Raw genomic sequence first — 26776 nt, 5'->3', positions numbered from 1 at the left:
GAAGCAGGCTCTATGCAGGGAGCCCAATATGGGACTCGATCCCAGGTCTCCAGGATCACACCTCAGGCTGCAGGCGGCGCTAAGCCGCTGCGCCACCGGGGCCGCCCAGAACTCCTAGGTTCTTTCCATTGCAACTGAAACGTGTATTCTCTCCTATTGGGCATTATTATCTTTTGATATCTCTTTATCAACTTAGATATATATGGATATATATCCTCCCCTTTGCCTTCACTGTGCTAGTAATGCTCATAAAGACATTTGTGCCCAGAGACACTGCTTAGGGATTTCTTTTTGAACTAATGTAGAGAGAGTGTCATTTTCTAGCCATAGGCGATTATCCCTATTATCCCAAACCCCTTTCTAAGCCTCTGTAATTTTGTTTTCTTTCAGAACATAGTTAACTACTGTGCAACTCTCCCAAAAGCTAATTCTACCAGCATCCTGCTATTTCTAACTGCTGTTGTTGCACTGAGAATCAACAAATGTATCAGAATTTCTTTCAATCGGTACCCAATTGAGTTTCCCATGGAAGTTTTACTGGTAGGTGTTTTAATGCCCCAAATTCATGCTTTAGATCATTTAAAATGCCTACTTTTTAAAAATAAAAATAAAAACAAGAAAGCAAGCAACCTAGGAAGGAAAAGGATTAGAGGAGACTATAAAAATAATAATTTTTAAACGTATGTTAAATTGTGACAAAGTGGAATACATTTAATTTTTAAATAATAGCTTGTGTTTGTAAAACATGCTTATTTTTAAAGTATTTTCTCTATTTCCTCTTTCATACTATTTCAGAAATAAGTCCTGCTCCCCCTTATGAAAGTAATCCAGGCTCATTCTAGCAATTTTTTTTTTTTTTTTGAGAGAGAGAGAAAGAGAGAATGGGCAGGCGCAGAGGGAGAGGGAGAAGCAAACTCCCCAGTGAGCAGGGAGCCTGCTGTGGGGATTGATCCCAGGACTCTGGGATCATGACCTGAGCTAAAGGCATATGCTTAAACAGCTGAGCCACCCAGGTGCCCCTCATTCTAACAACTTTGAAAAACATAAGGAAAAAAATGGAAGAAAAGAAATTTCTGCACCTGTAATATCAATTACAATTGATAATTTTGGATTTTCAGCTATTACTGTTTTCTTCCTTCAAATATATTTGACAGGCCTATGCTCAGTGTTGGTGAATTTCCATCTTCTTCTGTATAGAACGTTGATCCTACCTTTTTTTTTTTTTTAAGATTTTATTTTTAAGTAATCTCTACCCCTAATGTGGAGCTTGAACTCACAAGATCGAGTCGCATGCTCTACCAACCAAGCCAGTCTGGTGTCCCTGTTTCTATTTTAATAGTGTTGTAATCATACTGTTATTCAGCCTCCTTTCATTCTCACTATGTTGCAGTAGAGAAATTGAAGGAGATGAGATGTTAAATGGATTGCCTAATCTATGTCATTTGCAAGTGGCAGAGCTGGGGCTCACCACTATCTAACAATACATTTCTTCTTTCTTTAAAAAAAAATCTACCGATAAAACTTATCTTTTGGAGTTAAAATTAACATTTTTACATGTGACAAAGACATTCTCATAAATAAAGTCAGGTTTTTATTTTTACTTTTTAAAAAAGATTTTATTTACTTATTCATGAGAGACACAGAAAGAGAGCGAGAGAGGCAGAGACACAGGCAGAGGGAGAAGCAGGCTCCATGCAGGGAGCCTGATATGGGACTGATCCCAGGTCTCCAGGATCAGGCCCTGGGCCAAAAGCGGTGCGAAACCGCTGAGCCACCCAGGTTGTCCTAAAGTCAGCATTTTTTATATAGGATCACTGAATGCTTGGATGTCCATGAGAATTAATTTCCCCTTAAGAAGTGTTCTGTTAGGATTGGAGGCAAAAAAAAAAAAAAAAAAAAAAGTGTTCTGTTGTTGCAGAGATGCTTCAACTTCACCAAATGTCCATGTGTTGCCCTGTATTTCCCAGCTTCCCTGTAGTTAGGCAGAACCATGTGACTTTGGGGCCAAAGCATAGGAGAAAGAATGTGAGTCTCCACGTTCTTTCTCTCCCTGCTGTGGTAATCATAGGGCTGTATGATGAAATAACTGGGTCCCCACGTGGAATTAGCCTGGATCCCTGAGGCACTATTTGCAAAGAAGTTGCCTCAAAATGATACTGACCCACAATAGACTCTGTGTGGGCAAAAAAAATAACACTAAGGTCTCATTATTTGTATGTTGCCACAGTATAACCTATTCTATACTAAATAATATAGGTCTATACTTTGCACAATTAAAAGAGTATACGAATTGCTTTGGAAGTTGAGACCAAGCTCTGTCTTATAACTGTTGTCTACTTCTTATGGAGATGGATATTCTTTTTCCTTGGAGTAGTTGAAAAGCTATTAATTCATAAAGGGCAGAAACTGAAAGACTAATTTTATCAAAGACTTCCCAAATCACTGTACATAAGTAATGGTGCCCTAGAACCCAGGGGACCAGGTACAGATGGAGTTTGGGGAGTGGAGTCAGGGCTAACCTCTCCTTTTCATGGAACCCAGCTCAGCTCTGACATCTTGGGAAGCTGAAGCTTTGGAGTCACCAGCAGATGGCATCGGTGACACAGATATTCTCTCTCTCTCTCTCTCTCTCTCTCTAATTTCAGCTTTATTGAGGTGTAATTGACATAAAAGGTATACATCATGATGATTTCATATGCAAATACATCGAAAAAGAATTCACCCATCGAGGTAATTAACACTTCCATCACCTCACATATTTATCTTTTGTGTATATATGAGTATGAGAGAACATTTAAGTTTTACCCTTAGCAAATTTCAATTATACAATGCAATGGCATCAGCTATAGTCACCATGAGTAGCATTAGATCCTCAGAACTTATTCATCTTAAATGTGAATGTTTGTACGTTTTGATCAACCTTTCCCTGTTTCCTCCAACTTCCAGCTCCTGGCAACCACTTTTCTACTCTCTGTTGCCATAAGTTTGACTGTTTTGTATTTGTTTTTGCTTTTAGATTCCACGTGCCAGTAATACCATACAGTATTTGTCTTTCTCTGGCTTTTTTCACTTAGCATATTGCCCTCAAAATCCAGCCACGTTGTGGCAAATCAGCCCTCTCTTAAGAGACAGCGGCAGGAATCATAGGGATATTCCTTTAAGCAACCTCAAAGGCAATGAACATTAACCAGGGTTATTAGGAAAGGTGAGAAGTAAAAGTATAGAGGATGCTGTGGTTGACTATGGTTGACAGATTGGTTTGTGAGCTACAGTTAAGACATTCCTTTGGGGGGCAGCCCTGGTGGCTCAGCGGTTAAGCACCCCCTTCAGCTCAGGGCCTGATTCTGAAGACCCAGGATCAAGTCCCATGTCAGGATCCCTGCATGGAGCCTGCTTCTCCCTCTGCCTGTATCTCTCTGTCTCTCTCTCTGGCTCTCATGAATAAATAAATAAAATCTTAAAAAAAAAAAAAGACATTCCATTGGGGAGTGCTATAAATAGGGTGTACCATGGAGGAAACCCAGATCCAGCAACAAAAGTCAGTGGAGACTTTGAATTATTGCAGTTTAGGAATTAAACTTTTTTGTGCCCTAATTTATACTCAAAGGTTATCAAAGCCTGCAATACATTACTTAAATACATGTCAAGTCAAGTGATTGGGATCACTGTCCGCCAAGTAACAAGGATTAGAGATGTTTAGAACTGGGAAAAGACTTGCATGTTTCCCCTGGCAGTGAGGGAAATGGGAGAGGGAGGATGAGAGCTGCTATGCCCTAGAGTGTAAAAAGCTTCTCACAGGGATCCCTGGGTGGCGCAGCGGTTTGGCGCCTGCCTTTGGCCCAGGGCGCGATCCTGGAGACCCGGGATCGAATCCCACTCGGGCTCCCGGTGCTTGGAGCCTGCTTCTCCCTCTGCCTGTGTCTCTGCCTCTCTCTCTCTGTGACTATCGTAAATAAATAAAAAAAATTTAAAAAAAAAAAAAAAAAAAGCTTCTCACAGCACTCACCAAGACAGTACCGTGTACACATGCTGCAGGAAACTACACACACCCACCAATCTGTCCTTAACACTCTAGTGTCAAATAGTAAGGGGAAGTTTCAAGGCAATATCTGGGGTCCAGATAGAATATACAGGCAAATAATTCAAGAATCCTATAGTTCTGGGGCACCTGGGTGGCTCAGTGGTTGAGCGTCTGCTGTTGGCACAGGTCCTGATCCCAGGGTCCTGGGATCGAGTCCTACATTGGACTCCCCATGGGGAACCTGCTTCTCCCTCTGCCTATGCTGCCTTTCTCTCTGTGTCTCTCATGAATAAATAAATTAAATATTTTTATTTTTATTTTTTTAAGATTTACTTATTTATTTATTCATGAGAGACAGAGAGAGAAAGAGAGAGGCAGAAGGAGAAGCAGGCTCCATGCAGGGAGCCTGACGCAGGATTCGATCCCGGGACCCCAGGATCACACCCCAGGCCGAAGGCAGGGGCTAAGCCTGATGCAGGGGCTCGATCCCTGAGCCACCCAGGGATCCCCTAAATATTTTTAAAAAAGAAATCCTATAGCTCTAAGAAATTATACATATTATATGTTCATAATTTATATATATATGTATATGAGTGTGTATTTGTGTATGTGTTTATTTAAGTTGTATATCAAACACCAAACAAGCATCAAAATAATTGTCTTTGGTGATTTCCTTCTGCTTTTTAATTTTTCATATTTTCACTATGTTCCTTTGTGAGCAAGCATTACCTTCATATTGGAAATAAAAAACAATAAAAAGGGTTCCTTGGCTAGTTTCCATACTTCTTGTCCTTTAACTATATAAACAACCAAACTTTTCTCTGACTCAAGCTATGATCCAGATTTTTCTTTCCCTTCTGACCTGTAAGGTTCCCAGCTGTCTTCATCAGATCACAGCATCCCAGGTAAACCAATTGCTATCCTGCTCAGTATCTGAACTCTCAGCGGAGACTGGGAAAAGAGTTATATGTTAGTAGGGAGAATGGGGTAAAGCAGCTACATAATAATTATTTTAATACCTGGGCATCCAGTTCTTTTGTCGCTAGCTTAATTTGCTTGGTGTCAGGTCTCTATAAGGTGTAACAATTGGCTAGGTTGTCTATTTTCCCACTAGTTGAAATGGAAAGGAGACTTGTTATTTTAGGAGTAAATAAAAGGTAGATAAAAAAGCAAGTCATTGCTTTGCTGAGGACTTTTTCTTTGTGCTATCAAATGCTGCTCCGTATTTACTATTGAGGGTTAGTCAGTAATAGGATTCTCAGTATATCTCAACAATCCCCCAAAGGCTTATTTATATTAGTACAGTATACCTAGATCTAAAAACTTTTACAACTGAGGCTTTTATGTAGCCATAACCTGAAAACATCTTTATATTTGGTCCAGATGTTTCAAGTTGGGGAGGATATCCATTTGTTCCCATTGTTATGTCAGAGGCTGAAAATGAAGTTGCTTTTCATTCTGGCTACAATGCTAAAAAGAGCTCAGTGGGGGCACCTGGGTGGCTCAGTCCATCAAGCTTCCAACTTTTGGTTTTGCTCAGGTAAAAGTCTCCCTGAGATTGAGTCCTCAGCTGGGCTCTGCACTTGGGGCAGGGGGTGGGGGTGGGAGAGTCTGCTTGAGATGTTCTCTCTCCCTCTCCCTCTGTCCCTCCCCCATCATGTTCCCTCTCTCTCTCAAACTAAATCTTAAAAAAAATTAAACAAATAAAAAGAGCTTAGGGAATCAAGAGTCAGAGGGGATTTCTGCTTTCTTGCTCCACTGAATAGGCCCTGCCTCTCTCTCCAACTTTCATGCATAGGGACTGCCACATATTTTATTCCTGTCTTGCTAAGGCTATAAAGCGCCTCTGCTCCTGGAAGCAATCTATAATTTTTAGATGATCATATGCCTTTTTTTTTTAACCCCTACAGATTCTTGGCTTCGCTGCTTTTGCAAACAAGATAACCATGGCAACAGAAACCAGCAAGATGCTCATTGATATGATTCCTTATAGGTCAGTAACCACTTTTCAGGATTACTCTTCCCATTCTGTTACCCTCGCTTAGCCTCTGACCACATAGCCTGACTGCTATTCTGTACCAGCAGTCTGGCCACAGACAAATTTGGGAAGTGGGCTTAAATTCATTTTAGAACATAGAGGTTCCCAGAAGAAGAGAGGCTAGGACAACCCTTTGCTTCTTCATTGGTCAGCCTCTTAATCTCTTCCCATAGTTGAGTCAGTCCTCTCACACAAATAAACTGGGTACCAGAGAGATTCACACAGTTTTTTCATGGTACATCATGGGTCTTCTCAACCTCCATACCTATCTGACTAACTCCCAAGGGTGGAACAAGAGATGCCTCTGTTTTCCTGGCCTCTCTCCTGGAGCTCAGTGCTCAGGAGATGAGTGTTCCTCTGTCTTCACCCAGTTAGACTGAATCAGTGTCCTCAAGAAACATTATTTCATCACTCTGAGTAGAAAGCTATCTTCAAACAGTCTGGCATGTGGAGCTCTTAAGTTCTATCAATTAATTTATAATTTACATTATAATTCCTAACCAGTGACTTTGGGTCACTCTTGCTTCTGTTAGGAAATTTGAGTTCCTATAACCTTGATCAGATGAATCACTTTAGATAAGAAAGGCAATATATTGCAGTTTCTTGACTCACAGGCAGGCTTTTGAAGAGCATCATTCATTTCCTTATGCTGTTCATACTGCAGAGTCAGTGATACTGGCCACCTCCCAGATAATACAACATAGGCTACTTTGATGACAGCAGATCAGATTAGTCTCATGTCCTACAAGTTTTCCATGAAATCTAATGATGACTAAATCGTTTAAAATTCTGTTCAATTAAAAAAACATGTAAGCAGACCACCTAGGGACCAGGGAATGCAGTGTTAAATAAGACTGACTCTTTGCTCTCAGGAAAAAATAACAACAATGAGATCGGTGATAATTATTTTATTTCATTTGCACCTCACTCCTTCTCAAGGCTGAAGAAACTGAGGTTTACCAAATTTAAATTACTTGCCCATGATCACACAGTTGGTTAGGGGCAGAGCTCCTTTTGAACCTATTTCTATTTAATTCCAAAATCTATAATTATAATCACTATATTATATTTACTCAATATGATTCTGTTATTGATGAATGAAAAACCATACAGTCAACTTTTGCTTATGTTTTATCATAAGATTCAGGGTTTAGATAGGTAAACATTTCAAAAATCTAATTTTAGATATTGGTTTGAACTACCTGTTTTGTTATGTGTTTATTCAAGGTTGCTAAAGATTAGAAAAATAGAACAATTTAAGTTAGTTCTTTCTGTATCCATGTCTCCTTGTAACCAAAACTGCTAACAAAGAATTAAATGTTAAAGAACAGCAGAAAGGAAAAACAGTGGTTTATGTTACCATATTAAATACTTAAGGTTTACTGATGTAGATTTGGGCAGTAAATTCCATTGATTGTAACCTCTTTGGGATAGCCACATTCTTCTCTAACTTCTTGAAAGTACATAAAAGGGAGATTTAACAAAAGGCTTAGTATCTGCCTTTAAGTATTCAGCTATATTTCTATGCAGCTCACTACCTGGAAAACACAAAGATTGCTTGTAAGTTTAAGTATACTATAAATAGAAAACTAAAACAGACATAGTTAGATGGTGAAAGAAAAGATATTCAAAAATAGGAATTTAGATTTCTGCATAATAATGATGAGAAATAGGAAGACAGGAGGAGATAGTACTTTGTGGTGCTAAAAGGGATAGTTCCTATTCTAAAGAAAATAAAATTGAAAATGCATAAACTAGTAACATTTAATTAGATAAGGGATCAAAAATAAACACATCACAACATTTATTTTTTTAAAATTCTTCCAGGGCGCCTGGGTGGCTCAGCGGTTTAGTGCCACCTTCAGCCCAGGGTATTCCCGGGTCTCCAGGAATCCAGTCCCACATCGGGCTCCCTGCATGGAGCCTGCTTCTCCCTCTGCCTGTGTCTCTGCCTCTCTTTCTCTGTGTGTGTGTGTGTGTGTGTGTGTCTCATGAATAAATAAATAAAATCTTTTAAAAAATAAAAAATAAATAAATCCTTCCAAGTGATATTTAATACATTGTTCATTTTACCGAATTTAGATTTTACACAAAATTTTGGAAGTTAGTTATTGAGTCCTTTTTTTTTTATTTATTTACAATAGTCACACACACACACACACACACACACACAGAGAGAGAGAGAGAGAGAGGCAGAGACATAGGCAGAGGGAGAAGCAGGCTCCATGCACCGAGAGCCCGACGTGGGATTCGATCCCGGGTCTCCAGGATCGCGCCCTGGGCCAAAGGCAGGCGCCAAACCGCTGCGCCACCCAGGGATCCCAGTTATTGAGTCCTATATGTGTGTCTTGATGATATGATAAAAATAATCAGAAGAATAAACATTTCAAATAGCAAACTTCATCTAAAACATTTTGAAGATTTTTTTTTTCTTACTTAGAAAAGAAACCTAGAGATACAGAAACCAAAGCACATTTGTGCTTCCAAATTCGGTTTGAGGATTATTCTATGGATCTGTGGGGAAACAACACTGCCCCCCAAATCATGAAAATTTCTTTTCCTTTTTTAGTATGTTTATATCATGATTGATTTTTGAATTTTAACCAACATTGCATCCTCTGATAAACCTCACTTAGTAATGATGTATTATTATCATTTTATATATTGATTTGTTAAAATGATGTTAAGAATTTTTATATTTATGTATATGAAGGATAATGGCCTGAGAGTTTCTTTCTTGTAATATCTGTGTCTGGCTTTAGTTTCAGAGTATTGTAGACATTGTAAAAGGATTTGGGATGTATTCTCTTGTCTTTAATTTCTGGAAGAGTTTCTACAGAATTGGCTTTCTTTCTTTCTTGAAAGATTTTATTTATTTGTTCGTGAAAGACACACACACAGAGGCAGAGACACAGGCAGAGGGACAGGTAGGCTCCCCTCAAGCAGCCTGATGTGGAACTCCATCCTGGCCCCTGGGATCATGCCCTGAGCCAAAGGCAGACACTCAACCGCTGAGCCCTGCAGGTGTCCTGGCATTTATTTCTTAATGTTAGAATTCATCAGTGAATGAATGATATTTAGGCCTGAAGTTTTCATTGTGGGAAAGTTCTTTTTTTTTTTTTAAGATTTTATTTATTTATTTATTCACGAGAGACACAGAGAGAGAGGCAGAGACACAGGCAGAGGGAGAAGCAGGCTCCATGCAGGGAGCCCGACGTGGGACACAATCTGGAGACTCGAAGATCATGCCCTGAGCCAAAGGCAGGCAGATGCTTAACCACTGAGACACCCAGGCGTCCCATTGGGGGAAGGTTCTTAACTACAAATTCAATTTTTAATAGCCCTCACTCTATAAACACTCTCTATAAGTCATGTTATCTATCTTCTTGAGAGTACTCTGTTAGTTTGGTGATTCAAAGAATTTTCCCATTTAATCTAAGTTGTCAGGTATATTGGCAAAATGTTGTTTATAATATTCTCTTACTATCTTGTTTTACTAACAGCTTTATTAATATATAATTCCTATGCCATAAAATTCACCATTTTAAAGTTTACACTTCAGGGACGCCTGGGTAGCTTAGCAGTTAAGCTCCTGCCTTCGGCCCAGTGCATGATCCTGAAGTCCCGAGATCGAGTCCTAGGATGGAGTCCCACATTGGCCTCTCTGCATGGAGCCTGCTTCTCTCTCTGCCTGTGTCTCTGCCTCTGTCTCTGTGTCTCTCATGAATAAATAAATAAAATCTTTTTTTTAAAAAAAAGTGTACATTTCACTCACTTTTAGTATATTCTCAAAGTTGTACAGCCATCATTGCTATCTAATTTTAAAATATTTTATCACCCTCAAAAAAGAAGCCTTATCCCATTTGTCCCCTTCCACAGCCCTTGGCTACCACTTGACGTACTTTTTTTTTTTTAAGATTTTATTTATTTTTTTGACAGACACAAAATAAGAGAGCACAAACAGAAGGAATAGCAGGCAGAGAGAGAGGGAGAAGCAGGCTCCCCACAGAACATGGACCCCAATGCAGGACTCGATCCCAGGACCCTGGGATCACGACCCAAGATTTAAGCAGATGTTTGACTAACTAAGCCACCCAGGTGCCCTAATGTTTTAGTTTAAGTAAACTTTACACCACACATGGGACTTGAACTCATAGCCCCAGGATCAGGAGTCACATGTTCTACTTTCTGACTCTAGAGATGTGCATATTCTGCAATAGAATCATAAAATGTGTGGTCTTTTGACTCCAGTTTCTTTCACTTAGCATAATGTTTTCAAGATTCATCCATATTATACCATGGATCATTCCTGTTTATGGCTGAATAATATTCCATTATATGGATATACCACCTTTTGTTAATCCATTCATCAGTTGAAAGACATTTCAGTTATTTCCAACTTTTGGTCATAGTGCTACTATGAACATTCATGTGCAAGGTTTTCTTTTGAGTACCTGTTATCATTCCTTTGGTGTTTATACTTAGGAGTAGATTTGCTGAGTCATATGGTAATTCTTTTTTTTTTTCATATGGTAATTCTATGTTGAACTTATTAAGGAGCTGCCAGAAATTTTCTACAGCAGCTGCACCATTTTGCATTCTCACCAGTAACACACAAGGTTCCAACTTCTTCATACACTCACCAACATTTGTTATTTTTTGTTATTATTGTTGTTATTACCCTCTTAGTGAGTATGAAGTGATATATCACTCTGGCTTTGATTTGCATTTGAGGGCGAATGATGTTGAGCATCTTGACCCAGGCACTCTCTAAAATGAGAGTGCTTCCTGGTCATTTGTATATCTTTTTAGAGAAATAAATATTTAAGTCCTAAGACTACTTTTAGTTGGGTTATTTGTCCTTTTGTTGTTGAGTTGTAGGAATTCTGGATACGAGACCTTCTCAGATATACAATTTGCAAGTATTTTCTCCTATGCTATAAGTTATCTTTTTTTTTTTAATTTTTATTTATTTATGATAGTCACACAGGGAGAGAGAGAGAGAGGCAGAGACACAGGCAGAGGGAGAAGCAGGCTCCATGCACCGGGAGCCCCACGTGGGATTTGATCCCAGGTCTCCAGGATCGTGCCCTGGGCCAAAGGCAGGCGCCAAACCGCTGTGCCACCCAGGGATCCCGATCTTTTTTTTTTATAAAGATTTTATTTATTTATCCATGAGAGACACAGAGAGAGAGGCAGAGACACAGGCAGAGGGAGAAGCAGGCTCCACACAGGGAGCCAAATGCGGGACTCGATCCTGGGTCTCCAGGATCATGCCCTGGGCCGAAGGCGGCGCTAAACCGCTGAGCCACCCGGGCTGCCCTATAGGTTATCTTTTTACTTTCTCAACAGATCCTTGAAAGCACAAAGATTTTTTATTTCAATGAAATCCAATTTATTTTTTCCTTTATTATTTGAGCTTTTGGTATTACATTTAAGAGACTATTGCCTAATTCAATGTCATAAAGATTTACCCCTATGTTTTCTTCTAAGAATCTTATAGTTTCAGGTCTTACATTTTAGGCCTTCAATTCATTTTGAGTTCATTGCTGTATATGTTGTAAGATAAGGCTCTGATTTCATCTTTTTGCATGTGAATACCCAGTTGTCTCCATACTGTTTGGTGATGAGACTGTTCGTTACCAATTGAATGGTCTTGGCACTCTTGTCTGAAATCAATTGACCATAAATGTTTGAATTTATTTCTGGACTCTCAATTCTATTCTATTGATCTGTATCCCAGTCTTTTTTTTTTTTAAGATTTTATTTATTTATGAGAAACACAGAAACAGAGACAGAGACACATGCAGAGGGAGAAGCAGGCTCCATGCAGGGAGCCCGATGCGAGACTCGATCCGGGGTCTCTAGGATCATGCCCTGGGCCGAAGGCGGCGCTAAACCACCAAGCCACCCGGGCTGCCCTGTATACCAGTCTTAATTACTATAGCTTTGTACTAAATTTTGAAATGGAGAACCCTGTGCCCTCCAACTTTATTCATCTTTTTCAGGATTGGTTTTGGCTATTAGGGGTCCTTTGCAATTCCATTTAAATTTTAGGATCAGCTTTTCAATTTCTGCAAAAAGGGTCATTGATATTTTGATAGGGATTGCATTGAATCTATATATCACTTTGAGACTTTTTTTGGCCAAACACATAAAATATATTTAAATCTGTGAATGTAAACCTTCTAAAAGAGCAAATTCATTTTTTCACCCCTCTAAGATGCTATAAAACCAACGTGTTATTTTTAAAATTGTTAAATAAAAAGAACAAATTAAGTATTTATCATGCCTTTCCTATAAAAACTGCTCTTTAGGGTATCCAAATAGTTGATAACAAGACATTTCACTTTATAAAAGTATTATAGCTGTTTAAGGGAGAAGGAATTCTAGAATTAAGACATCACCATTAAGGGATATTAGTGTATCATCTGTTAACATCACAAAAAGACATAATAACAAACTATTAGAAAGAGAAATTAAGAAAACAATCCCATTTACAATTGCATGAAAAAAATTGCATAAATTTAACCAAGGAGGTGAAGGATATGTACCCTGAAAACTATAAGACATTGATGAAAAATTTAAAAAGACACAAATGGAAAAATATTCCATTCTCATGGATTGGAAGAATTAATATTGTTAAAGTGTTCATACTACTCAGAGCAATCTACAGATTCAATGCAATTCTATCAAAATCCCAATAGTATTTTTCACAGGAATAGAACAATCTTTTATTTTAGATTTGTTTATTTATTCTAGAGAGAGAGCACAAGCACAAGTAGGGGTAGAGACAGAGGGAAAGAACCCTAAGTAGACTCCCCACAAAGTGCAGAGCCCAACATAGGGCTCAATCCCAACCCTGAGATCATGACCTGAGCAGAAGGCAGATCCTTAACCAACTGAGCCACCCAGGCACTCTCTAAAATGAGAGTCATTATAGTTTTTTAAAAAGACAATTAGACATTGTGTGCCTCCTGACAGAAGTATACACCACCACCTGTGAACTATTTTTCCCCAAAAAACCCTATCCTGGGCAGCCCGGGTGGCTCAGTGGTTTAGTGCTGACTTAGCCCAGGGCGATCCTGGAGACCCCGGATCAAGTCCCGAGTGGGGCTTCCTGCATGGAGCCTGTTTCTCCCTCTGCCTGTGTCTCTGCCTCTCTCTGTGTGTTTCTCATGAATAAATAAATACAATCTTTAAAAACAATAACAACAGCTTTTGTTGCAGGGTAGAAAAATAAGAATATGGAACAAGAACCTACAACTTGAAAGAGATTTAAAAGACCTAGCAACCAATTATAACATATAGGCCTTATTCGGATTCTAATTTGAACAAACTGTAAAACATATGTTTATGAGACATTTGGGAAATTTTGAACATTAATTGTATATTTGATAATATTGATAAACTGGTAATAATCTTTTGGTGTATATCTTTTGGATGGGTACACTAAATGTTTACAATTAAAAATACATAATGCCTTGTATTCACTTCAAAATAATCTTGAAATAGACAGTGGGTAGGAGTACAAATGAAATAAGATTGATTATAAATTAAGTGTTGAAAGTGAATGATGGGCACCTAAGAACTCTATACCATCCTTTCTTCTTTTGTAAGTATTTGGAAATGTCCCATTTTAAAAATAAATTACCAAATATTTATGAGTGGTATTCAATGATGCGTCCATATGAAGGGAACCAAAAACAGTCTCTGACTCCTAAGAAGTCAGCCTAAAACTGACCATACAAGAAGCTGACTTCTATACTCTGGACAACAGAGTGAAATTCCTAAACCCATACACAAACAAACATCCATTCCTACAAGAATCAGGATAATCTTTAATTCTCTGAGCAGCAATCTGATAGTAATACTGACAAAAAAGAAAGTATATTGTCTTAACGAGAGTTTCTTAGTTAACAATATGGTGGGAGATATACCTGGGAAGAAGTTCTAGTCATGGTTATGAGATTGGCAGTGTTTTATATGGTGTGATCTTAGTAGAAATTGTATGTATTGACTAAATAGAATTAGATGGCCACAACTACCAGAAATATGGACAAGTCTCAACATTCTGGTGACCTCATAACAACGGGAGGTTAGAGAGGATTTGAGGAGATGGTGGAATAGGAAGCATGAGGAATCTCTCTCCCTACCTAGACAAAAATTGCACCTGCAGAATGTGTCTGATATAACTATTTTGTAACTCTGTAGCCTATTGAATCAGGCCTGTAACTTCCAGGGGAAGGCATAGATGATAATTGTAATTAATTTCAGTAAATTTCAGCTTGTAGCACAATGCAGCTACCATCCCCAAACCCAGCCTTATGGCAGGCAACTGTGCAGATGTTTCCTGGAGCAACTTGCACACTGCTCGCGGGAGCAAACATGGGCAAAGAAGACCCTGTCCTCCAAATTTTGGGGATCTTTGCTCTCCTTGCTGATTGCTGCTTCTGATCACAGGGATGCAGACAAAAAAGTAAACAGTCATTGTCGTTGCACCTCACTCCCATTGTTGCAAGTCCCCCCCCCCCCCCGGAAAAAGTGAATTCCAAGGGATTTACAGGTCTAGCACCTCTTTTTTTTCCTTCTTTGTTTCCCCCCCACCCCTTTGGAAGTCATACACTAAAGATCAGGACATTAAAAAATAATTGCATATATAGGAAAATTAGAAAGTAACCACACATGCAGAGAAAGGCATAGGCTCAGAAAAGCCCTGAGAAAAACTTAAGTTTATACATCAGGCTTATCCTTGGCACAAAAACAACCTACAATAACAACAACAATAGAGCAGCCCTGGTGGCACAGCGGTTTGGCGCCGCCTGCAGCCTGGGGTATGATCCTGGAGATCCGGGATCGAGTCCCACATCGGGCTCCCTGCATGGAGCCTGCTTCTCCCTCTGCCTGTGTCTCTGCCTCTCTCTCTCTCTCTCTGTGTCTATGAATAAATAAATAAAATCTTAAATAAAATAAAATAAAATAAACCTTAAAAAACAACAACAATAAAACAATTACAAAAAAAAAGCAAACCCTGGGAATGAGAAGAATCTGATTTCCAGAGTTACCACATTATTAGATTCAAATATACAAAGTTCAACAAAAATCTGAAGGTATATAAAGGAACAGGAAGTATGGCTCATTCAAAAGAAAAAAGAAACAGCAGCAGCAACAATTGCCCTGAAAAAAGACCTGATGGCCAACCTACTAGACCAAGACTTTAAAACACTTGTATTTAAAATACTTAAAGACCTAAAGGAAAATGTGGAAAAAATCAAGAAAACAATGTATGACCAAAATGGAAATACTGAAATAGAGATAGAAAACTGAAAAAGAAACTAAAAAGAAGTTACGGAGCTAAGAAGTACAATAACTGAAAGGAAATTTTACTAGAGGAATTCAAAACCAGATTTGAGCACTCAGAAGAAAGAAACAGTGAACTTGAAGATAAGATAATGGAAATTACTGAGTCTGAGGAACGGGAGGAAAAAAGATTAGAGAAACGTGAACAGAGTCTTAAGGACCTATGGGACGCCATCAAACAGAGCAACATAAATTTTATGTGAGTCTCAGAAGAAGAGAAAAAGAAAGGGATGGGAACAAATGTGAGAAAAAATGGCTGAAAAGTTCCCAAATTTGATGAAAGACATGTATGTAAATGTCTAAGTCCAACAAATTCCTTGTAAGAGAAACTCAAAGAGACCCATACCTAGATACATAACCAAACTTCAAAAACAAAGAGAATCTTGAAAGCCAAAACAGAGGTGACTCATCATACACAAGGGCTTATCGATAAAGTAACAAACAGATTTCTCATCAGAAACTTTGAGGCCAGAATGCAATAGACCAACATATTCAAAGTGCTAAAAGAGGGGCTCTTGGGTGACTCAGCAGTTGAGCGTCTTCCTCCAGCTCAGAGCATGATCCTGGGGTCCCAGATCAAGCCCCATATCAGGCTCCTCCTGGGAAGCCTGCTTCTCCCTCTGCCTATGTCTCTGCCTCTGTTTCTGTTTCTCATGAATAAATAAATAAAATCTTAAAAACAGGGCAGCCCAGGTGGCTCAGCGGTTTAGTGCTGCCTTCAGCCCAGGGCCTGATCCTGAAGACCGGGGATCGAGTCCCATGTCAGGCTCCCTGTGTGGAGCCTGCTTCTCACTCTGCCTGTGTCTCTGCCTCTCTTTCTCTCTGTGTCTCTCATAAATAAATAAATAAATAAATAAATAAATAAATAAATAAATAAATATCTTTAAAAAAAAACAAAAAAAAAGTGCTAAAAGAAAAAACACTGTCAACCAAGCATCCTATATCCAGCAAAATTTTCCTTCAAAAGTGAAGGAGGAAAAAAAAAGTGAAGGAGAAATTAAAGCATTCCCAGATAAACAAAAGCTGAGGGAGCTTATTACCAGTGGATATGCCCTGCAAGACATGCTCAAGGGAGTTTTGCAGCATGAAATAAAAGGACATGAGAGAGTAGCTTAAAGCTGTATGAAGAAATAAATACCTCAATAAAGGTAAATACTGGTAAATTTATTTATTCTTTTTAAAGATTTTTATTTATTTATTCATGAGAGACACAGAGAGAGAGAGAGAGAGAGGCAGAAACACAGGCAGAGGGAGAAGCAGAATCCATGCAGGGAGCATGACATGGGACTCAATCCCGAGTCTCCAGGATCACAGCCTGGGCTGAAGGCAGTGCTAAACCGCTGAGCCACCCGGTCTGCCCAATACTGGTAAGTTTAAAAAGCTAGTATTGTTAACAATGGTTTTTAATTCCATATTTTATTTTTTACGTAATTTAAGAGACCAATGCATTTTTTTAAATTACTAGTTTGGGGGCACCTGAGTGGTTCAGTTGATTAAGTGTCTGCCTTCAGCTCAGGTCATGATCCTAGGGTCCTGGGATTGAGCTCTCTGATTGGTGGGGAGTATGTCTTTCCCTCTCCCTCTTCTCCTCTTGCTTTTAGTCTCTCTCTTGCTCTCTCTCTCTCTCTCTCTCTCTCTCTCTCAAATAAATAAATAAATTTAAAAAAAATTACTAGATTTTGTTTTGAGGTACACAGTGTATTAAGGATATAATTTTGTGATATCAACAACCAAAAGGAGTGGGGATAGAGCCGTAAAGAAGCAGAGATTTTGTACCTTATTAAGCTAGTATAAATTCAAACTAGTGTTATAACTCTAGGATGTTAAATGCAATATCCATGGTAACCACAAAGAAAATAACTATAGAATATACACAAAGGAAATTAGAAAGGAATTTAAACATTTCACTATTAAAAAAATCAACTAAACACAAAAGAAGATTGTAATGGGAAATGAAGGTAATATAAAACTATAAGGCTTATAGAACACAAAGAGCAAAATAATAAAAGTAAGTTCCTCTGATTGGTAATTACATTAGATGTAAATAGATTAAGCTATCCAATCAAAAGACAGAGATTGGCAAATTGGATAAAACACATGATCCAACTATATGCTGTCTGTAAGAGACACACTTTAGATCCAAAGACACAAGTAGGTTAAAAGTGAAAGAATGGGAAAAGATATTCCAAAAAAAAAGGGGGGGGAGATATTCCATGCAAATAGTAACCAAAAGAAAGCAGGACTGGTTATTCCAATATACCAATATTAGACAAAATCAATTTTAAATTTAAAAAGTTTACAAGAGACAAAGAAGGACAGTGTATGTTATAAAAGGTCCAATACACCAAGAAGTTAAAACAATTATAAGCATTTACACACCTAATGACAAACCATAAAAATACACGAAGCAAAAAAGGACAGAATCAAAGAGAGAAATAGAAAGTTCTACCAGAAAGGTTGATGACTTTAATATCACACTTTTGTAATGGATAGAACAACCAGGCAGAAGATAAGAAAGGAGACAGAGGACTTAACCATTAAGATAAGACCAACTAGATCTAACACACATATACAGAACACTCTAAACAACAACAATAACATACACATTCTTCTCAAGGGCACACAGGACATTTTCCAGGATAGACCACATGTTAGGTGACGAATTAAGTCTCAAAAGATTATAAAAGATAGATATCATGCAAAGTATCTTCTCTCACCACAATGAGATGAAGTCAGATCAATAATAAAAGTAAAATAAAAATTCACAAGTTTCTGGAAATTAACACACTCTTAAACAAATGGATCAAAGAAGTTACAGGAAAAATTAGAATGAAACAAAAACACAATATACCACAACATATGGTACACAGAAAAAGCAGTGCCAAAGGGGAAATTTATAGCCAAAAACACTTATATTAAAAAAAACAACAACAACGGGCAGTCCTAGTGGCTCAGCAGTTTAGCGCCGCCTTCAGCCCAGGGCCTGATCCTGGAGACCCGGGATCGAGTCCCACATTGGGCTCCCTGCATGGAGCCTGCTTCTCCCTCTGCCTGTGTCTCTGCCTGTGTGTGTGTGTGTGTGTGTGTGTGTGTGTGTGTGTGATGAATAAATAAAATCCTTTTTTAAAAAATTAAAAAATAACAACAAGGAAGACCTCAAATCTACAACCTAACTTTACAACTTAAGGAAGTAGAAACAGGAGAACAAACTAAACCCAAAGCTAGCAGAGGGAGGAAATAAAGATTAGAGCAAAGATATATGAAATAGAGAATAGAAAAACAATAGAGTAAATCAATGAAAACAAAAGTTGGTTCATTAAAAAGATCAACAAAACTGACAAATATTTAGCTAGATGTACTAAGACAAAAAGGGAGACATATTAGAAATTAAAATGAGGATATCACTACCAATCCTACAGAAATAAAGAGTATTATAACAGAGTACTATGAACAACTATGGGCCAACAAATTTGATAACATAGATGAAATGGAAAATTTCTAGAAATACAAAGTCTACCAAGACAAAAACATGAAGAAACAAAATCCAAATAGACCTATAACTAGTAAGGAGATTGAATCAGTAATCAAAAATATCAGGTGCCTTGGTGGCTTAATTGGTTAAGTGTCTGCCTTTGGCTCAGGTCATGGTCCTGGGGTCCTGGGATAGAGTCCCACATTTGGGCTCCCTGCTCATCAGGGAGTCTGCTTCTCTCTCTCTGCCCTTCCCCCTGCTTGTTCTCTCTCTCCCCTCTCATTTTCTCTCAAATAAATTTTTCTTAAATAGTAATAAAAAATATCCTCAAAAATAAAAGCCTTAAACATGATGGCTTCATAGGTGAATTCTACAGGCATCTAAAGAACTAATACCAATCCTTTTCAAAATTTTCCAAAATATTGAAGAGAAGAGTAGGAAACACCTCCCAACTTATTCTATAAGGCCAGCATTACCCAGATACCAAAGCCAGACAAAGACACTACAAGAAAAGAAAACTTATGAACATTAACAATGATTACTAAAATCCTCAAAAAATAGCTAGCAAACCAAACTTAGCAGCATATTAAAAGGATTATACACCATGAACAAGTGAAATTTATCTCTAGAATGCAAGATGGTTCAACACACAAAACTAGATCAATATAATACACAACATTAACAGAATGAAAGAATTAAAAGACATAATTATGTCCATTTGGCAAAATCCCAACACTCTTTCAAAATAAAAGCATGCAACAAACTAGGAATAGAAGGAAACTGATACAACATAACAAAAACCATATGAAAAATCCACAGCAAACATCATATTCAATGATAAAAGACTGAAAGCTTTTCCTCCAAGATCAGAACTAAGGCAAGGATGCCCATTATTACCACAACAATTCAATATAGGAGCAGCAATTCTAGCCAGAGCAATTAATCATGAAAAAGAAATAAGACATCCAAAATAGAAAGGAGGAAGTAAAATTATCTGTTTGCAGACAATATGATTTTATATGTAGAAACTCCTAAGATTCCCCACAAAAAAACTATTAGAACTATAATTAGAATTACAAATTTCACAAAGTAGGAGGATACAAAGTCAAAACACTAAAGTCGGTAGCTATTCCATACACAGATAGTGAACAATCTGAGAAAAAAATATGAAAACAGTTCCATTTACAATAGCATCAAATAATGAAAATACTTAGGAATTAACCAAGTAGATAAAAATTTTGTACAATGACAACTACAAAACACTGATGAAAGGAATTAAAGAGGACATAAATAAATGGAAATATACCCCATGTTCACACATTGGAAGACTTAATATTGTTAAGGTATCAATAATACAAAAAGCAGAATACTGACTCAATTCAATCCTTATCAGAATCCCAGTGATGTTCTTCACAGAAATAAATTAAGCCCATCCTAAAATTCACATAGACTTTCAAGGAACCTTGAATAGCCAACGAAATCCTGAAAAAGAACAAGCTGGAGGATGCACATTTCCTAATTTCAAAACTTACTACAAAGCTATAGTGATCATGGGATCCCTGGGTGGCGCAGTGGTTTAGCGCCTGCCTTTGGCCCAGGGCGCGATCCTGGAGACCTGGAATGGAGTCCCATATCGGGCTCCCAGTGCATGGAGCCTGCTTCTCCCTCTGCCTGTGTCTCTGCCTCTCTCTCTCTCTCTCTCTCTCTCTCTGTGTGTGTGACTATCATAAATAAATAAAAATTTTAAAAAATCCTTAAAAAAAAAAAGCTATGGTGATCAAAACAGTGTGGTACCAACATAAAGACAGACATATAGATCAATGGAATGGAATGGAGAGCCCAGAAATGAACCCTTGTATATATACTCAAATGGCAAGCCTGCCAAGACCATTCAATGGGGAAATGACAATCTTTCAAATGATGCTGGGAAAACTGGATATCCACACACAAAAAAATTAAGTGGGATTCCTACCTGATCCTGTATGCAAAAATCAATTCAAAATATATCAAAGACCGGCCAGCCCAGGTGGCTCAGCAGTTTAGCGCCACCTTCAGCCAAGGGTGTGTGACCCTGTCCCATGTTGGGCTCCCTGCATGGAGCCTGCTTCTCCCTCTGCCTGTGTCTCTGCCTCTCTCTCTGTGTCTCTCATGAATAAATAAATAAAATCTTTAAAAATATATATCTATCAAAAACCTAAATGTAAAACCTAAAACTTTTAGAAGAAAACATAGAGCAAAACTTCATAACATTGGATTTGGCAATGATTTCTTAGATATGACATCAAAAGCACAGGAAATAAAAGAAAAAATAGACAAAAGAAAAACAGACAAAAATTCAAAATATGAATTGGATTTCATAAAAATTAAAAACTTGTATGCATCAAAGACACTACTGATAGAGTAAAAACACAAGCCACAGAATACGAGAAAATATTTGTAAATCATATGTCTGATAACAGATTAATATCCAAAGTATATAGAGAACTTCTAAAATCCAACAACAATGTGCTCGCTTCGGCAGCACATATACTAAAATCCAACAACAAAAAAGCAAACAACCTGTCTCAAAACATGGGGATAGGACTTGAATAGACATTTTCCCAAAGATATACAAATGGCCTATAAGCACATGATAAGATGTTCAATATCACGAATCATATGAGAAATGCAAATCAAAACTATAATGAGATACCACCTCATACCCATTTTGATGGCTACATATGCATATATATATATACATCTATGTATGTATGTATATATATACATATTTACAAAAGACAGAAAATAATCAGTGTTGATGAGGCAATAGATTTCTTTGTATGCTATTAGTATAAATGTGAAATGGTACAGCCACTATGGAAAGCAGTATGGCTTTTCCTCAAAAATTTAAAAATAGAATTACAATTCTATTTCTGGATATATACCCTCCTAATTTGAAAGCAGGGTCTTGAGTAGATATTTATGCACCCATGCTCATAATGCTCATAGCAGCATTATTCACAATAGCTAAAATGTGGAAGAAACCATAAGTGTCCATGAATGGATGTCCTCAAGGACATTATGCTAAGTGGACTAAGTCACAAAAAAACAGTGTATGATTCCACTTATATGCCTAGAGTACCAAATCATGGAGACAGGAAGGAGAATGGTTGTTGCCAAGGTCAGGGAAAGGGGAGACAGAGAGTTATTGGTTAATTGGATTAATAGAGTTTCAGTTTTAAAGAGTGAAAGATTGATGGGCGTGGATGATAGAGATGGTTGCACATTTATGAATGTACTTACCATCACTGAATGGCACACTTAAAAATAATTAAGATGATAGATCCCATGTTACCACAGTACAAAGAAATTGGGGGGTGAGAAGCTACAGGAGGGAAGGTATGGGTAGAATTGGAAGTAATTTGTACAAAGGACAGCGACTAAAATTATACCCTGAAGGATTTGAGTGTGACAAGAATGGAGTTCATTGAGCTTTTTAGCTCTAAACCATCTCAGACATGCTATCTGCCCATTGTTTATCCACTGGTACAGTCTCTGACAGCGTAAATGAGCCATTTTCTATCAATCTCTATGGCTTGCCTGTCCTGTTCGTTGCTATTGCTACATGGCAAAAATTGACCTGGAAAATAGCAGAGATATTCTCACAATAGCTTCTGTAACCTGGTTGGGTTTGCTTGCAGTTTCGGCAGGCTGCTGCCTCAGTTGCCTTTCTTATCTCTTATTGTTATTTTTGAAAAAGGATAGGGCCGCCCACCCCACATGATAAGGCTGGAGTGGGGGAGGGGCCAACCAGTTGTTCTGCTATCTAGGAATGATTCCATCATTTTATTCCAGCTTCCTGTTTCCTGTGACGCCAGATTTGAACATTCTTCCTGAACTTATTTTAGAAGCCTTCTCCTTAGCTCTAGTGAGCTCCTCTCTGCTCATATTTTTGGGCAAGAAGATTGCCAGTTACCATAACTACCATGTGAATTCCAACCAGGTGAGATGACAGGCCTTCCTATTATTTCCTCTGACCCTTAAGGGTTTGTTCCCTCATCTGAGCCTCCTAACACGAAGACTGCATTCTTTGTAATCAGTGGGACCATAATCTGAATTATAATTACCAAAGGATTTTTGAGGAGTGTGGCATGCTTAACTTTGAAGTCACTTAAATTAACATGAGTGTTATTCCCCCCAAACAGCTATGATGTAGGGAGGCAAGATGATAACATATGGTATCGTGTCGTTAAGCTAGCAGAACTCTTCTCCTCTTAATTTTGTCTTTCTTTCCAAGTCTTCAGGAGTCAACCACATACTGAGGCGCAATAAGAAATGTTAGGGAAAGTAAAAAACAGGCTACTAACATAATTACATTGCTCTCCCAGAAACAGTCCTACTTTGTTTGTTTAATCTCCCCACTATTCTAAGTAAGGCCCTTTTCCTAGTACTCCAAAGAGAGTACGGAAGCCAGAGGTGTCCCACTTTGATTTTGAGATAGTATAGAAGGGAGGACGAAAAAATAGTACTGTTTCCCTCTGCTGTTCTAAGTTCCGTAATCATGTGAAAGGGAATAATACGACAAAAAGTGACGAAGTTTTGGAATACAGGTGAGGTCCAGAGCTGACGACCAAGAAAGAATTGTTGAGAGATCTTTGGTGCAAAATGGTGGTTTTATTAAAGCAGGGAGACAGGGGGCATCCTGGGTGGCTCAGTAGTTTAGCGCCACCTTCAGCCCAGGGTGTGATCCTGGAGACCTGGGATCCAGTCCCAGGTCGGGCTCCCTGCATGGAGCCTGCTTCTCCCTCTGCCTGGGTCTCTGTCTCTCTCTCTCTCTCTCTCTCTCTCTGTGTCTCTCACGAATAAATAAATAAAATCTTAAAAATATATATTAAAAAGCAGGGGAAAGGACTGGTGGGCAGGAAGAGCTGCTGCCCCAGGCCTGTGAGGAGTGGCTAATTATATATGTGGGAGTTGGGAGGTGGTTAGGGATAGGGTAAGTGTCTAAGGGATTTTGGAAGCAAGGTTTCCAGGACCTTGAGGGGGCCAGCTGTTGTTGGGAAAAGATCACTTATTAGTCTAATAAATCCTGAGTCATGAGACCCTTCAGATGTGTATGAGTGGGCCATGTGCTTGGGGGATGGTTGCCAATATGTATAGAGATGGGGTTTAGAGATAAAGGAAATTTCTAAAGGAATTTTTATATGTTAGAGTAGGCTTACAGGATCCTGGGGGTCAGGCTACGGTTGCCTTTTGCCCTTAGCAAAGTACGAACATTGAGGCTATTGGGTCCATAGAGAAATGTCCCTTTCCCTGTTTCAGGGACTTATCAATGTGCTTTGTCCTCAGCTAATCCTCTGTTGCCTCATCAAAAAGTTCATTCCTTACTTTGAAAAAGTACTTTTCTTATGATGGCTAGCTAAAATGAAGATTCAAGTTAATCGAGGAATCAGATTCACTCTCCTTTTGTTCTTTCTAAGAATATTTCAGTGTGGTCTGAAGTGATGGAAACAATTTTATCATCATACATAAAGAAATAGACAGTATACCTTGAGTTCCAACTCAAACCTGCACTCTTGAACAACCAGTGTGCCAAATGTGTTCACCATTTCTTTACAGGATTTAATAGCCATCGGCCTTTGCAATGTCGTCAGCTCATTTTTCAGATCCTGTGTGTTTACTGGTGCTATTGTCAGGACTATTATCCAAGATAAGTCTGGAGGAAGACAACAGGTATGTTAGAATAGAATTTTCTCTCTAATATAAAAACATATCTATTCATAACCTTCTATCTATAATACCCTTCACAAGGGCAGCCCGGGTGGCTCAGCAGTTTAGCGTCACCTTCAGTCCAGGGCATGATCCCGGAGATTCGGGATCGAGTCCTGTGTTGGGCTCCCTGCATGGAGCCTGTTTCTCCCTCTGCCTGTGTCTCTGCCTCTCTCGCTCTCTCTGTCTCTATGAATAAATATATAATACCCTTCACAGAAGAGTATTTTATTAATTTGATCCAGTGGCTGCTTTATTTTTTTTTTTTAAGATTTGTTTATTTGAGAGAGAGAACAAGAGAGAGCATGAACAGAGGGGAGGGGCAAAGGGAGAGGGAGAAGTCAATTCCCTGCTGAGCAAGGAGCCCAACCAGGGGTGGGGGTGGAGGCGAGGGCTCAATTCCAGGATCCTGAGATCATGACCTGAGCCAAAGGCAGACACTTAACTGACTGAGCCACCCAGGCGCCCCATGTTGCTGCTTTAATGTTATGTTTGTTAGGGAAGATCTCTTGGAAGAACTTGGATTACACTCTTGCCTAAATTTTTGCTTAGACTTTTGTCTTAAAAGCCATTTGTCAACGTAGGACTTGAAAGCCATTTTCTATAGAAATATTATTCTACATGAAAAGTGTCTATGTATTAGCCTGTAAAAAAACATTTCCGTGTAACATCCTGCAAATAATAATATTTCAGGTGAACTAACCATCACCTCTTAACATTGTTTTCTGTGGAAGGATATATACCCAGTTCTTGTCTGGGAAAGCCATAATACAACTGTCTCCATCCTTGCTGCAGAACTAGGAAATTTGGGATCCCTGGGTGGCGCAGCGGTTTGGCACCTGCCTTTGGCCCAGGGCGCGATCCTGGAGACCCGGGATCGAATCCCACATCGGGCTCCCGGTGCATGGAGCCTGCTTCTCCCTCTGCCTATGTCTCTGCCTCTCTCTCTTTCTCTCTCTGTGACTATCATAAATAAAAAAAATTTTAAAAAATTTAAAAAAAAAAGAACTAGGAAATTTCCTAGCTTCCTCAAGGGGCATGGCAAGAGGCTTTCATGATGGAGAGTAAGTCCTTTGGCTAGATGAGCCTAGGGAATTTATGACCATTCTTCCTATGAATATAAGCAAATTATCTAGGTCAGATTCTCCTCAGGTATGCTGAATTAATAAACTAAATGTGTGGGTCAGAGGGGAGAGAGAATTGGAGGATGATGACAGAGAAGGCTCTGAAGGCCAACTGTCTGTCTAATTGCAAGCATGAGATTTTTCTAAGTCCAGTGTCCCCAGGTTCTGAACTGACTGGATACAAATTCCAGCTCTACCACATGGGAGGTGCCCCAGCTCAGCTATGCAGCATGATGAAATGTCAGAGATCTGTCAGAATCAAAACTGGAGTGAGCCCAGAGGATGGGTCAGGATTCAGAGGGCAAAGAAACATTGATGGAAGTCAACAACGGGCCTAGGCCATAGATACGTGGTAGAAATTGAAGTGTCAGACGAATAGTCACTACACTTTAATGGCAGAAGACAAATTGTCTCCGTCTTTGGGCAAATGGAGGTAAAATGTAAGGTGAAAGCCAATAAAAGTCAGAAGGGATAAAAGCTTGGGTCTAGAGTAAGACCCTGTCATGTCCACGCTGGCCTGTAAGGTGTAGCAGTCCTTTTCCACCACCATTTGACAGAAAGAAAGAAGATGGGCTATGTTAAAAAGAAGGATGTTCTCTGTACGTGTACACAAATGTTGAAGTCAAAACAAGAGGATTTCATGATAAGAAGTAGAAATGGACAGGGCACCTGGGTGGCTCAGTTGGTTAGGCATCTGCTTTTGGGTCAGTCATGATCTCAGGGTCCTAGGATGGAGCCCTCCATCAGGGTCCCTGCTCAGCAAGGAGCCTGCTTCTCCTTCTCCTTCGTTTGAGGAGGACCTGCGTCTCCCTCTGCCTGTGTCTCTGCCCCTCCCCCCTGCTAATGTTCTCTCTCTCAAATAAAATAATTAAATCTTTTTTCAAAAATTTATTTATTTATTTTTAAAGATTTTATTTATTTTTTTGTTTAAGATTTTATTTATTCATTAGAGACAGACAGAGAGAGAGAGAGAGAGAGAGAGAGAGAAAGGCAGAGACACAGGCAGAGGGAGA

General features: G+C 38.8%; 1 protein-coding gene across 1 annotated transcript in view; it reads left to right on the top strand.

The window, feature by feature from the left end:
* Positions 1 to 26776, top strand: part of SLC26A8 (solute carrier family 26 member 8) — a 74770-nt gene that overhangs the window by 27148 nt on the left and 20846 nt on the right. The window contains exons 6-9 of the mRNA XM_055330366.1: positions 391 to 540; positions 5932 to 6014; positions 22726 to 22873; positions 24490 to 24603. Of these exons, the coding sequence (XP_055186341.1) occupies positions 391 to 540; positions 5932 to 6014; positions 22726 to 22873; positions 24490 to 24603 (495 nt within the window). The remainder of the gene's footprint in view (positions 1 to 390; positions 541 to 5931; positions 6015 to 22725; positions 22874 to 24489; positions 24604 to 26776) is intronic.

The sequence above is a fragment of the Nyctereutes procyonoides genome, unplaced genomic scaffold, assembly GCF_905146905.1.
Source record: "Nyctereutes procyonoides isolate TBG_1078 unplaced genomic scaffold, NYPRO_anot_genome, whole genome shotgun sequence".
Taxonomy (NCBI): Eukaryota; Metazoa; Chordata; class Mammalia; order Carnivora; family Canidae; genus Nyctereutes; species Nyctereutes procyonoides.
This window is presented reverse-complemented; position numbering and strand designations above follow the sequence as displayed.